At 39.1% G+C, this 14,336-nt stretch overlaps 1 protein-coding gene across 5 annotated transcripts in view; it reads right to left on the bottom strand.

Annotated features, from left to right (window-relative positions):
* Positions 1-14,336, bottom strand: part of Grm7 (glutamate metabotropic receptor 7) — an 882,386-nt gene that overhangs the window by 50,805 nt on the left and 817,245 nt on the right. For 2 of the 5 annotated variants that reach the window (XM_039108422.2, XM_063286747.1), the window contains one exon: positions 12,326-12,417. In XM_039108422.2, coding sequence (XP_038964350.1) covers positions 12,347-12,417 — 71 coding nt within the window. In that variant the 3' untranslated portion in view covers positions 12,326-12,346. 5 annotated transcript variants of the gene reach the window in all.

The following is a 14,336-nucleotide window of genomic DNA, read 5'->3' as shown; positions in this document are numbered from 1 at the left end:
TCTGGCCAGAATATTTTATTGCTCTTAGCTTATAATAACCCATATGACTAGAGCCTGTAATAGAAATGTGTCCATGCACTTTCAGAGAAAGTCCATGGAGGATTTTCATAAAAAGGTTAGGATCACAATAATTTTTTTGTGTGTCTTGTGTAAAGGAATTTCTCACCCAATAGTTTTCTTGTCAAATGGATGGGTCTATGCTGTCTGACATGTGCTAATGGAATGTTTTCTGTCACAGCTTTGCTCTGTGTGCCTAATGAGCACTTGAATATGTCTAGTTGAAGTAAAGAATCAAATGCTTAATTTCATTTCATGCTAAATAATGTAAATGTCACCATGCATATATAGCTGATGGCTACTATGTAAACCGACTGTTATAAATCAGTGATGATAGTCATATGAGAAGGATTTCATTTAAAGGCAAATGGATACATAGAACGAGAAAAAACAGAGTGAGGTTAGCCAGATCCAGAAAGACAAATATGGTATGTACTCACTTATAAGTGGATATTATCCATTAAATAAATGATAGCCAAGCTACAGTCTGTAGACTCAGAGAGGTTAGGTAAAGAGGAGGGCTCTAGGGAGGACACATGGATCTCCTGGGGAAGAAGAAATAGAGTAGATTTGTCAGGTGGTTGGGGAGTGGGTGGAAATGGGAGTGGAAGGGATCTGGTGTTGGGGAAGATGGGATAGAGGGAGGGAATGTGATAAAAGATGGATGGAATTGGTGCCATTTGGGGACCAGTATGGACACCTAATGCAGCAGATATTCCTGTTGTCTATGAGGGTGATCCTAGAGGACTTCTAGTAGTGGTGGATACGGACTCTGAATTGACCATGTCTTATAGCCAGGTAAGGCTCCCAGTGGCAGGACTGGGTTATATTCTCCTGATTTATTGGCTGAGAGAGTCCCCTGAAGATAGCCCAACATTAGAGGCTGATGCTAGGACAAGGGTTGCTCTCCACAAACTGAGAGCAAGGCCCTATTGCCAATGACAACATCCATACAGTTTACTGAAAATGGGAAGTTCCAGATTGTGTCTGGCCGGAACCTTCATTTCAGTGTTCTAGTCTCTTTGGGGCATGGAGGTAATATGCAGGCTTCCGAAGAAAAATGTGGACCTTTGACCTACAAACTCTCCTGCCTATAAAATGTGCTGGGGTGATATTGGGGCAGAACTTGTGGGAGTGGCAAACCCCTTGCTCTACTTGTGATGTTTTGCTCAGTTGTCATTAAAGAGGCCTGCTCCACCAGCAGATGGGAACGGATACAGAGACCGACTGCCAGACATTATGCAGAGAGAAATCTAAGTTGGAGTTTTCCAATGTGTCCCTCCATTCAGAGCTTAGGCAGTGGATAGAAACATTGTAGGAGTCAACCAGGATGGAGGACCTGGAAACCACAGCCTATTGAATCAACCAAGCAGGATGCATATGGGCTCACAGAAACTGAAGCTGCCAATACTGGGCCTGCAATAGTCTGCACCAGGTCTTTTGTATATATGTTATGGCTGGTAGCTTGTTTTAGGTATTTGTTTGTTTATTTGTTTGCTTGTTTTGTGGGTGTGTCCTTGAATCATTTGCCTGCTCTTGAGGCTCCTTTCCTCATGTTGAATTGCCCTGTCCAGCCTTAGTGTAAGGACATTTTCCTTGTCTTTTTGTATCTTGTTTTGTTCTGTTTGTTTGTTGTCTCTTAGAGCCCTGCTATTTTCTCAAGAGAGATTGAAGAGGAGTGGATCCTGGGAGGGGGTAGATGAGGGAATGCTGGAAGGAATAGATGGGTGGGAATAGACTGTGGTCAAGATATATTGTGTGATAGAAGAATATATTTTCAATAAAATGCTAAATAAAAAGGAATTAATAGAAAATTATTTGACATGTTATTTTAAACTGAGTTCAGCACTTAATATGATAGACTCAGTAAATCTCAACAACATTTAGGTTTCCTAGTTACATCCTGTCCATTTGGAAGATGAAAAAATTCATATGAATTAAGTAATATGCTCATATCACTATCTAGAGGAGGGGAGTTCAACCTTTTAACATCTTGAAATGTTGTTATCTACGCATGTGTTGAGGCACTTTTCCAGCTATTTCAGGATGCACAGGGACTCTGGATTCAGCAGGAATGAGGGCTGACATTGAATAGTCAAATTGTTCTCAGGATGAAGACTCATGCAGTAACAGGTCTGGTCACTGCAGATTGCCCTGATCATTTTTACTGCCTGGGTGAAGCAGAGTGTAAAGCCCCAGTGAAAACTTTAAAATATGGAATCTCTTTCAGGATGCCGGGTCTTTAATGTAGGGTTTTCTCTTGAGTCTCTTGAAATGATCTCTTGAAGACCTGCCAGTTCACTTTGCTTGCCGAAGTCACTCTGGCCCACTTAGGGGAGAAAAAAAGAAAGACACTCTGATATAGCCTCTTGCTGGGTGTTGTCATGGAGACGAGGACTTAAACAATGGTGCTTTTCTTTTCCAGTCACAGACCCAGCAAGCAGCTTCATTTTTATTTTGTCTGAAGCAACAACAGTCTGAAGAACTTGTGAGAGGGCCTTGACACAGTTTCCCATGGTGCCAGTGGGAATCTAGGGTGATTTCCTGGGGACATGGTAGGGGCCACTTGTGTAATGATCCCAGGCTGTTCCATACTCTATTCTTTTAATATCTTGGAAAGCTTCAGGTGTTGCTGTTAATGGCATCATATCATATCATATCGTATCGTATCATATCATATCATAATGTTAAATGACATGTGCTCATAATAAGAATTCAGGGGTGACAAGTTTTCCTCTAAACTGGACAGAGATAAGAATCAATAAACCAGCTTTGCCAATCCCTTCAATGTTCCAGTGAGTAAAGATAAGAGGAAGAAATTATTTAAATTCGACTTTTGAGTTATTTCAGCAGAGTTCTTTATGGCCAGTCTTCTACCCAAAATAGGGTTTTTATAATTGATCTTCGATATTTCCTGAAACAGTGGAGGTACAAGCAGGTATCTCTAATTTAATATAAATGTCACTGCCCTGGTTTCAGTCTGAATAAATTTTGCCTAAAGTCAGAAAACATCGGCCGAGTTGTGAACTGTAATGAAAACTGATTGTGTTTAAATGCAGTTTCCCAGATAGCTCGGTCTCTAGCTCATTGAAGCTTTGGCTTCAAGGAGCCATTGTGCAGAACAAATCAATACTAAGTAGATTGAAGACAGGTCATGTGATTTATTGATATTCCCATCTGAAAATCTCACAGTTTTTTTCAGACAAAAATCAGATGCAGGAGGACTGTTTGACTCAAACTTATTGGGAGTGTTACAGAAAGAAGATGCAGACCAAATAGCCAATAGGGGAAAGGGAAAGTTGCAGACTCTCACATTCTTTCCTAGAATAGAAACAGAAAATCCCAGTTAATTTAAGGTGATAGACTAAACTAATAGTTAACATTTGCCTAACTACTGGGAGGCCCATTCAGTCTAAATCGCTTAATCATTAGTTAGCCCCTAACACTACCATATAAAATAATGTATTATAGCAATGAGCAGAACTACACTGAGATGGTCTTGGCTAAGGAGTCAGATTGCCTGCCTTGCATAAAGTACAATCACAGACACACTGGTTGCTCTATTATTTTATTTTAGTTTAGCTTGTTTTGTTTTGGTTTTGTCTTTCAGTAGGGAACGAATCCCTATGGAAGCTACTCTCCTTGATGACCTATCCCATAATATACTGAGAACTAAGTACACTGCAAAAAACTGACTGTGTCTGTGATGCATGCATGTTAGTCTTTGTTATATGGATTCCACCGTCATTTGGGGGCATCCCTCTTATTTATTCTCAAGTAAAGTTTCAAGATGACTTTATCTTATAATTCCTTTAATTCTTTTGGCATTTTTGAGAGCAAATTGCTAAATCACTCATGTCCAACCTCATTTAAACTGTTCTGGATTTCCATTCATGAAGGCCGTTAGTGGTTTGGGAAGAAAGACTGTCTGGGAACACTTAAAATGCAGACAGACACTTGCCTTGGCCATGGGCTTGACTGTGTGCCAGTGTAGATGGCCATTTGCAGCTGCATGTTACCTGAAGGGAAACAATAGCTGAGGACTATTCTGAACTTCAGCAAACCATGGAAAATTAAAAGAAAAGAAATTCACGAAAATGGCAAAAAAGAAAAGAAAGCAAAAAAAAAAAAAAAAGAAAATGAAAAGGGGAACTATATTCCTTGAAAGAAAATAGAGGGTTGTAAGTTACCCTAGGAGGCTAGTTTAATTGAATTTTCAGCCGCATTGATGTAGTGATAATGACGCTGGTAGCCGGTGGATACATACATACACACACACACACACACACACACACACACACACATGCCTACGTGTATGTGCATGTGTGTGGGGCTTTGCTATTGTATAAAACATATAGAGGAGATGCTGAATCTGTGGTAGGAATTGTACTGCTGTATTCAGAGGACGTCCTAGTACTAGGCACTAATGCCAGTGAGATACATTTTTGGGTTAATCACCTTTGCTTGTGCTCCCATGCCAGATGTGACTATTTGAAGTGTAAGTGGAGTCTACTTTGACCGTGTGTATGTGAAGACTGGTCCTTTTAACTTAAAGCAGGCTATGATCAGCTCCAGAAGCCCAGCAGACCTGACCCTATGCTTCTGGATGGATGCTAATGAGTGGTAACAGGTGGAGTGCTCCTGGAGCTGGAGGATTACCTTCTTCTAAACAGGAAGTGCTGTGTTTGCTTAGTCCAGTTGCAAGAAATACTAAAAATAAAGAAGGGGAAAAGAAGGAATGAGAGAGGGAGCGAAAGAAGGAATGGGGGCCAAAGGAATGAAAGGAAGGAAAGAGTGAGCGAAACAAAGAAAAGAACTAGTCTTATTCCTCTGTGGTCCTGTTGTTGGATGATGGGTATTGAAGTTCTTGAAAGGTGAGACCAAGAAGTCTACACTCAACTAAATGATAGATGGATGACACAGAAAGAAAAAAAATCAATCGACTCTTTTCAAATGTAAAAAATTCACCAGAAAAGGCTCTGTCCACAAGTCCCAAGGTTGATGTCTGTGCTGCCATTCAATAACTGGTATGTCTTCCTGGGGATAGAGCTGGCCAATGAGTATTCACTGGGTATCACTCAATTCTTAGCTTTAGTTTATTGAATGGCAATAGTGACAAGAAAACTTGCTTAAGAGCCTGGTTAGTTTTTTTTTTTTCAAACTCCAGCAGTAAGAATAATGTGCCGGCATTATTCTCATAACCATAACCAACATTACAGCTCCTATTTAATTACATTAGGACTTGGTAGGTGAAAATGAATTTGCCTGCACTTCTTTATTGGTTGCAAGGTTGAAACATATTCGATTTTAAGGTAGCAGTGAAAATTTCTGGTTTTGTTAACTAATTTTGCTGTATATTGGCATATAAGGAGACCAAATGTGTTTTCACTAGTAATGATAAAAGGATTCCCATTCTGCTCTATTATTATTCTGTCACTCATAATGTATATCAGAATGGTGATTTCTACTTAAAATGGCCTTTGACTTGCCAGCAGACCTGAAAATGCCTGTTAAAGTTAATCATATGGTGTGGTATATATAAATATCAGACAGTGTGAGTCTATGTATCCTGTGGCAGCTTTGCACTGGTAGCTCTTTCTTTGTTGAATTCACCAAGGCAGGAGACTCTTTTGTGTGTGTGTGTGTGTGTGTGTGTGTGTGTGTGTGTGTGTGTGTCTGTGTGTGTGTGTGTTTTAAGGTTTCTTTTTTAATGTATAAAATTTCTTATTGTCAATAAATTTTTATTTAAGGAGACTCTTAATGATCCATCAGAAGACCACAATGACCTATCTAGAACAAAGAGTTTGCTGTACTTAAGAGACAAGGTTCCTCGAATTCACTGATAATCTACATGTCATTTTTCCAACTCTGATGGTTTATGGTAAACAAAACAAACAAACAAAAATAAGGGGACAGGGAGATCGCTCACTTGATAAAGTGCTTGCTATGTTAACATGAAGACCTAAATCCATTCTCTAAAAGCCATGTGAAACCAGTTGCTTCTAACCCAAGAGTTGGAGAAGTGGAAACTATTGAATCCCTGGGAGTCAAAATGGGACTAGTTGAAGTGGTGAGCTCCAGTTTCTCTGTGATACCTTGTCTCAGAAAGTAAGGTAAAAACCAAGTGAGAAGAATACTCATTGGCTATCTCTGTCTTCCCTGTGTGTGCAGGCATGCATGTGGGTATGCACATATTCACAGGCACATATATACATAATTCAATGAAAATAGTCAAACCTAAAAAATCTTTGAAAAGAAGAAAGAAATAAAACCAACAGAAAAAAAGAAAAACAAGGATTAGAGGAAGACAGAAGCAATAATAAAACAGAAAGAAAAGGAAGAGGTGGGAAGGAAAGAAGGAGGAAAGAGGGGACTGAGCACAGAGGTAACTGAGGATGTCAGTAGCATGCCTACACATGTGACCTCCCTTTACAGAGCAGGACTCTCCTATACAGGATCCCAAGCTGTCACTGTGGTGTCCCATTAATGGAGCTTGTTTCTATGGGAACCTGAGAATTACATAAAATGGGGCTAATCCATGGTCACAGAGATGTACAAGGCAAGGCACATATGTGACACTCCAAATACCACCACAAAGGTCACATTCCAAGTTAAGTTTCCTTATTCTTGGCTAGAGATCATGACAACACAGTCAAGGTGATGGCCAACACTTACCAATGTGAAATAGCTATTCACGTTAAAATCAATTAGGGTTTAGGTCAGCTAAGTAAGAACGCCAGTGGGTGGGAGATTGCACTAGTGCCCTCCTTGTACATACTGAGACCTTGGAGATACTCTGAGAAAGGACAGATGGAAAAAGGGATTTGAATCCAATCTTCAACTTGATTCAACTTGAAAAGGCAAAATAAATTTTGTGAATATTCATGTAGATCACAAAGGAAATGATGATTACCTTTGGTTTCAAGAGAAAGATAATTTAAAATGTGTCTAAGCTTCAATGCAGAGAGAGGGAGAGGGGGAGGGAGAACGACAGGGAGAGGGAGAGGGAGAGAGAGAGAGAGAGACAGAGAGAGACAGAGACAGAGACAGAGAGACAGAAACAGAGAGAGAGAGAGAGAGAGAGAGAGAGAGAGAGAGAGAGAGAGAGAGAGAATCTACAAAGTTGAGGTACATCTTTAGTAGTTAGAAACCAGAAAAGAATCATCAGTTGAATATTGGGCTGAGCCTCCCTCATAGCAGTTGAATGGGAGAGAATTTTTCATAAATGAACTGACCTTGGTTAAGAACACACATTTTTCTTTCTAAATTAAAATGACATTTGGTTCTAAAAGTAAAAATTATCTTAAATGACTGGCTCTGAGAAAACCCACTCAGGTGCTTAGTAAGCTACCAATTATCCACCAAAGAAAACTCTAAAAAAGTTACATTTTAAAATTGATATACTTGTGTGAGCCTGAGTAAGTCTATGTGTAACATAAGCATATGACAGCCCACAGTGACTAGAAATGGGTATTGGATCCACTGGGACCGAAGTTACATGTGATTGTGAGTTATCATTTGGGTTCTGGGAAGTGAAACCATGTCCTCTGTCAGACAAGTGATTGTTGTTAATCACCGAGCCATCTCTCCATCTCAAAACCATTTCCAATGGAAACTGTCCAGTTCATATATGACTGGAATGATAAATGATGTAGAAACTTTTAGTCACAGAGGAGAGAAATAAGCACAAACGTTGTTGATTTTGTGTGTTGGCTTAGTGCGCCAAAAGAGAGATTAATTTCATAAATGCAGATTCAGTACTGATATCAATTCAGGATTTTCACATAAAGCCACAACAAAAAAAATTGAAACTTGACTACAACATAAAAGTTGCCTCTTCATTCTATATGACCTTGAGAGCTTTTCTTAGGTGTTGAAGGATACAATCCCTCCTGCTGAGGTACAGACTGAATATTTTCTTATTCATTCTTATTCCTGTCTACCTTTAGCTGTGTACTTACCAGGTTCAAGGTACTTACCCTGGAACTCACCAGTTTACTATACAAAAGCATAGAGGTAAAAGGAACTTCAGCCCTACATAGTCAGGCTGCACCCTGGATGTCATACTGTAAGACCACATGTCTGTAACTCGGATGCAGCAGCTGTGCAGAATGCTTTCCAGTCCCCACAGTTGCCCCATTATTTTTATGCTTCGGATTATTTGTGCACAGTCCCTATTTTAAGTGTGTTTGCTTGTACGGCTGCCTGGACCATCTTGAATACAGGATAGGACATGGTGCTTGCCACCCGTAGGTGGAGAACTGATGTACTTGTACTTAAAAAGCCCCCATCATCTAGAATTGAAATTGCTTACCTTAGCATCCTCCATCATGTGTGCACTCCCCGAAGGCCTGGTCCATTTCTGTCTCCCATTGATGTCACCTCAGGACTGGCTCAGGCTAAAGCTTCTGAGACATTCATTTGATTGCCCCCCCTTAACAGCAGTCCCCTTGGTTCATAAATCTTGATAAGACAGAGCAGGGAGTGGTTAAATGTACCCTGTGATGCAGTTTCCACGAAGTAAGGGCATGTTGTGTAACTCTACTGTGCATGTCAACGAGCAGCTATGTGTGCTCTCGTCACTTTCTTTAAGTGGGGTGTGAGCTGAGAGCCGACGTGGCAGGTATTAACTGGTTTCTGAGCATGTGCCGAGAGATCGGTCCTCATGAGATTTATAGCTGCATTTATTTCTGAGGTGATTCTGTGTCAACAGTAGGGAAGCCTTATATGCTTTGCTGTGTTATACTTAGTGAGCGTTTCAAAGTGGATTTAAAATTGAAGTGGTCTCCTGTTTAAACAGGGGTACCACACTGAATGTTAAAGAGAAAGAGTCTCGACCAGATATAAAGCCTTGTGTGGCCACGCTCTTAACAGCTTCAAGTACTAAATAACTCCAGTATATTAATGTTAGGAATCAAATGATTATTAATATGCATTTATTTGTTACATGTGTATGTATGTATCATACACATGAGTTTTCAGGTGTGCAAGTAGATGTGTGAGTGTGCATGTTTGTGCACCTACATGTACAGGCCAGAGGTTTATAGCCATTGTCTTCCTTGATTGTTTTTGTGTTTCTTTACTGAGGCAGGATCTTTGGCTGTACCCAAAGCTTGTTAACCCATTTCCTTTGAAGATCCTATATTTCCCTTCCCAATAGCTAAGGCTATAGGGGCCCTGCTACATCATCAGTAATCCAAACTTTATGCTTGGACAGCAAGCACTTTACCCACTGAGCCATGTCCCCAGTCTTATTAACTTAAAAAATACAATTCCATAAATTGAGATCTTAATACTATTAAAATCTGGATACATGCTCTGAAGAACAAAGCTATGCAAATATGTAACTCAAGGTTATTTTATATCCATATATGTAAGGCAGGTTTGAGCATCTTAGTGTGAAACTATGATACAGAAACAACCTATTTCCTGGCCTGGATATAGTATAGGATCAGTCATATTTTTCCCTTTTTCCTTCTTTAATTAGATTTTAAAATAACTATTGTTAGACAGATAGCATTTTCTACAGTTATCCCATTTACAAACACAGAAATGAATAGAGGAAGCAGTGTTGACTTGGCTGATGTCTAACTGGGCATCTGCCAGTGAGGGCACTTTTAAAACAGAACCTTTCTATAAAACACATTTTCTAACCATGTTATTATTTTTTCTGTTTGACTTTGAATTTGTTTCCTTCTATCTCTTATAAGCAAGGCCCAGAGTTGCTGCATATACTGTGTCTTTGTTGGGAGAAAATGCCTGAAGTGGGGTTTTAAAAGCAAACTAACATGAGATTCACTCTTACACCTGCACTTTCTCTTTACCGTTTCATCTCTCTGAATACCACCATACTGAAATGGATTAAAACATGGAGTCCTGAACCATTTCCCTAGTTGGCCTCCAGTACAAAATATTTCTAGTGTCTGTAGGACCATCAAAGAAAAACATGGGGGAAAACACAGTAATGAGAGAACAAATTTGCCCTGGCTTTGGTATGGAAAAAGAAAGACCAGTCCACATTTCTCATCCTGTGATGTGATCTCTCTTCACACTCTCTAAGAATCTCACTAATCAGAGTCTGTGAAGAAAAATAAGCCAAGAACAAAGGTTGTTTTCGTTGCTAAGCATCACTTTCTGGCAGTATTTATTTTTAAATTTGTAGTGTATGAGTGTGAGTGTGTGTGTGAGTGTGTGTGTGTGTGTGTGTGTGTGTGTAGGTCACAGGGCAATCTGTGGGACTCTGCTCTCCTATCATGTAGATCTCAGGGTGTAATGGAGGTCATCAGGCTTGGCAGCAAGCTCCCTAACTTAACAAGCCAACATGCAGAACCCTAGAAATATCTTTTAACTGGAAGATAAACTTCACAGTTTCCTATTACTCCCTTTAAACCTAAAGGCACCAACTGAGAATGGAGCTAAGAAAAATTTTAATAGATGGATATTTAAGCTATCTTTTTTTTCCTGGGGATAATTCTTTCTCATTTATTTTCAGGAGGTCTCCTGTAAAAGAACTGTTAAATGAGGAGCTGCATCACAGTGTTTTGACAAGCAATTGTACTGCAGAGACTTGAAATCTCACTGGGGTACAGTTACATATTCACTGTAGGGAAGAATGCCCTATTTAAAATCTAGGACAGATCATGTTGATACGGGAAAAGGAAATAACTATGGAAACAATACATCTGAAATTAAAGACTGAGATGTTACATCCATCTAAAATCAACAAGAAATGTAATTACACCCCGAAAGTAATTGTATCCAGCCTTTGAGTACTAAGTAGAATTTTTAAGGCCAAGATACTATTTGCATGCAGAATATCATTTAAAAAAACCTATTGTAGGAGTCAGGCAGTGATCTGACAGAAGTCCCATGACAGAGACTCACAAAGAGAAAGGCTAGTAGCTAAACATTGCTAAACAAAATGTTACTTTCCATTGCAGGGCCTCACGTTCGTAGATCTCTAAAGATAGGCCTTCCAGCTGTTGACAATCAGAAGGAAATCTTCCATTCCAATCTACTTCGTATTTTCAACTTTTATCTTACATTTGTGTGTGTGTGTGTGTGTGTGTGTGTGTGTGTGTGTGTGTGTGTGTGATAATGTACATGCAAGTTCTGATATCCATGGAGGCCAGAAGAGGGCCTTACACTCCTGGAGTGAAGTTGGCAGAAGTTATGAGCCTTCCAATCTGAGTGACGGGAATTGAACTCAAGTCTTCTATGAGCACTGCACACTCTTAGCTGTAGCAGCATACCTCCTGCCTTTCACCTTCCTCTCCATGGACTCCCCTCTATTTTTCCTACCATTTGGAAGGCCCTGAATCCATCTAGCAAAGCCTCCTGAAAGCAAGAGTTGTTTTTCACTGTGATTCCATTTGCTTAGCTGACATTCAGGAATGAGAAAGCTAGTAGCACCACTAAGAATAGTCTTTTCAAGCATATGTTGACTAATGGGGTAACAAGGTAGCATATGAGCATGACTGATCAGTCATTTGATGCTTTCAAGGAAGTTCATTCATAAGACCAGTTCATACAGTCACGTAATCCATTGTTTCCAATACCATGATTTTAATTGGTAAAGCCTCTGGCTAATTTTGGTATTTTCCTTAGAACTTTGTCATCTTTCATTGACCCCCTTCTCTAGTTTCAGAGAACACTACAGTTGGCTTGATTTCTCAGACAAGAACTGTGATCGGCAGATCATTAATCCCAGCCATAAAACTTTCCTGTAGTTATTTGTTGAACAGAAGAATAAATGAATGAAAGGAGAAAAAAAGAAAAAGAAAAAGAAAGAAGACAATTAGTCTCACAATGGTAGGACCAGTCACTCCTAGTTTTTGAACATTTCTAGAAATGCATACATTTATTTTGATGTACAAAGTAATAACGACTGAAGTAGATATTTTCACTTGACTTGTAAAGCATGCTCCCTCTTTCCCTGTCAGTAGTCCATACTGTCAGAATATAAAAACCTCACATTTTAACATAATTGTTGACATGAATTATTTTAAAGTAGACTCAGAGTCAGAATAAAGAGCACACATTCTCTAAAGCAACTGGCCAGTTGTCCCACCCATAACCATGTTCTCCAGCAAAGATACCCAGCAGGTAACTGGAGCTGTCACTGAGCTCATGAAAATGATCATTATTCATATCATTTTGTCATAAAGATAGAATTTCACATTGTCATGCATGATGTTCAGAAAAAACATTTCTATTTTTGGTGTAGACAATAACACACAAACAAATGAGAAGGAGATTGTTTTCTTACCTTTTGGAAAGCAGTCAAAAGCTATACTGTTGGTGGGATAGTGTACCAAGTTACGGACTTTTGTACACTCTTTCTTACTGGTGGTATACAGTCTACAGGAAAAGTAAATATATAGGAATATATAAAATAAATGTGCAGACAATATTCCTCTTTATTATTATCATTTTTTGTTGATGTTGTTGAAGAAGAAGCTACAATAGAGACCCACAGACATTGTGTCCACTATTTCAGTGGATACAATAGTCTGGTGTAGTCCAGGTGACCACAATTCAGGTACCTTTTAACTTGGGAGTACTGGTACCACTAGAGAACTAATGGTAGCTGGGTTATACTTGTAGAACTTGTACAGCTCAGGGAACCAGCCAACAAATAGCAGATCTATCTCACTCTGTCCTTCCTGCTGCCATCCCTTTTACCTTAGCCTAGTGCATTCTTGCTGACCAGCTTTGCCTGGTTAGTCCAGAAGGATGAGTACAAATAGCGCCATGTTGAGGATGTTAGAGATCCAAACAGATGAAGAAGCAAAACAAAACAAGAAACATTAACAAATCAGCATAGCACAGGAATGTGTTCCAGACTCTCTAGGCATTATTTCTTATGTACAGTGTTACCCACATCCATTTTCCAGCAGCCTACAGTTGTTTTTGTTAATTGATTACTTTCTTCTATTGACATTTCTATTTTATGTAATTTCTTTCTTTGAGGTCAGCACAGAAATTTTCTTCTATTCCTTATAATCAATACCAAATAGTAATAAAATTTTAAAGGAAGAAAAGCAATATCAAAATACATTTAGGTTGAAATTATTCTATTTTATATTTTATATCTGAGCTACACATTGTTATTCTAATATGGTCTTCCTCACAGTCTACATTCATGGGTAAAACCCTACGTATTGTATATCACATATCTAACTTCACTTATCTTTCTTTCAGGGTAATTTAGCAGCAACAAACTCTCATTTATCCACAAAGTGGGCTGAAGTCTTAGCTGTCCACCTGTGTATCACGATTAGCTTCGTCTGAACTTCAGCATATACTCTGCATTCACCCAAATGTTTTTACTTGAGCTATTTCTCAGCCCGGGGGACATTGACTTAGAAAATGGATGTTATCTTAGAACCAGGGTACAACCTCTCATCATTATATAATGCAGTCTTTGCCCAAGGGAAGCATAAGAGGTTAATTCACATAGAGTCTGATGCGGGAGGCTATTCCAGATGAGAAAGATACAAAATCATATTTACATATGGCAATTAAGTCATGCAGTCCACCTATTAATATTATCTATTCAGCTTGAAAAGGACCATAATAATAGTCATAGGCAACTAGCATGACCATGTCCTCCTATTCATTGGCATCTTCCAGTTTTCCATGAATATGCATATGCAGGTCCACGTTTGGAAGTACAGGGAGAGAGGCCAGATTCAGGAGGAAGGTGAGAGGACCAGAATTTGAAGAAATTCTGAGGAGCAACATCTTGGACATAGCTAGAGTATACAAATGACACTGGCTTTTCTGAAATTACCTATGTATAAGCAAAAATCTTGGAGCCTCATCAAAAGGCACCCTGAGCATATCAGTTTTCAATCTACACAGAGATACGGGCAAAAACTGGCCTGAGATTGAATATGGAATATATGTATAGTGTACAGATAACATTAACTTTTTGACAAGATTGACCCTTTATACCAACAAAAGGATGCTTTTCTTTCAAGCAATCAGAATTTTTTTTAAATTATTTTTATCATTATTTTTGTTACATCTTTTTTTTTCTTTTTTCTTTTTTTTTTTTTTTTTTTTTTTCTGGAGCTGGGGACCGAACCCAGGGCCTTGCGGTTGCTAGGCAAGCGCTCTACCACTGAGCTAAATCCCCAACCCAAGCAATCAGAATTTTAACTGAAGGAGCAACTTGAGAGGAAAATTTCAATCCTTAAACCGTAATGAAGTGAAGATGGAAGTTTTAATGTCTGCACATCATAAGCCAAGAACAAGCTCATTTTCATGTAGAC

This window comes from Rattus norvegicus, chromosome 4 (assembly GCF_036323735.1).
Source record: "Rattus norvegicus strain BN/NHsdMcwi chromosome 4, GRCr8, whole genome shotgun sequence".
In the NCBI taxonomy this organism is placed as follows: domain Eukaryota; kingdom Metazoa; phylum Chordata; class Mammalia; order Rodentia; family Muridae; genus Rattus; species Rattus norvegicus.
Note: the sequence above shows the minus strand (reverse complement) of the source record. Positions and strands in the feature narration are given on the sequence as shown.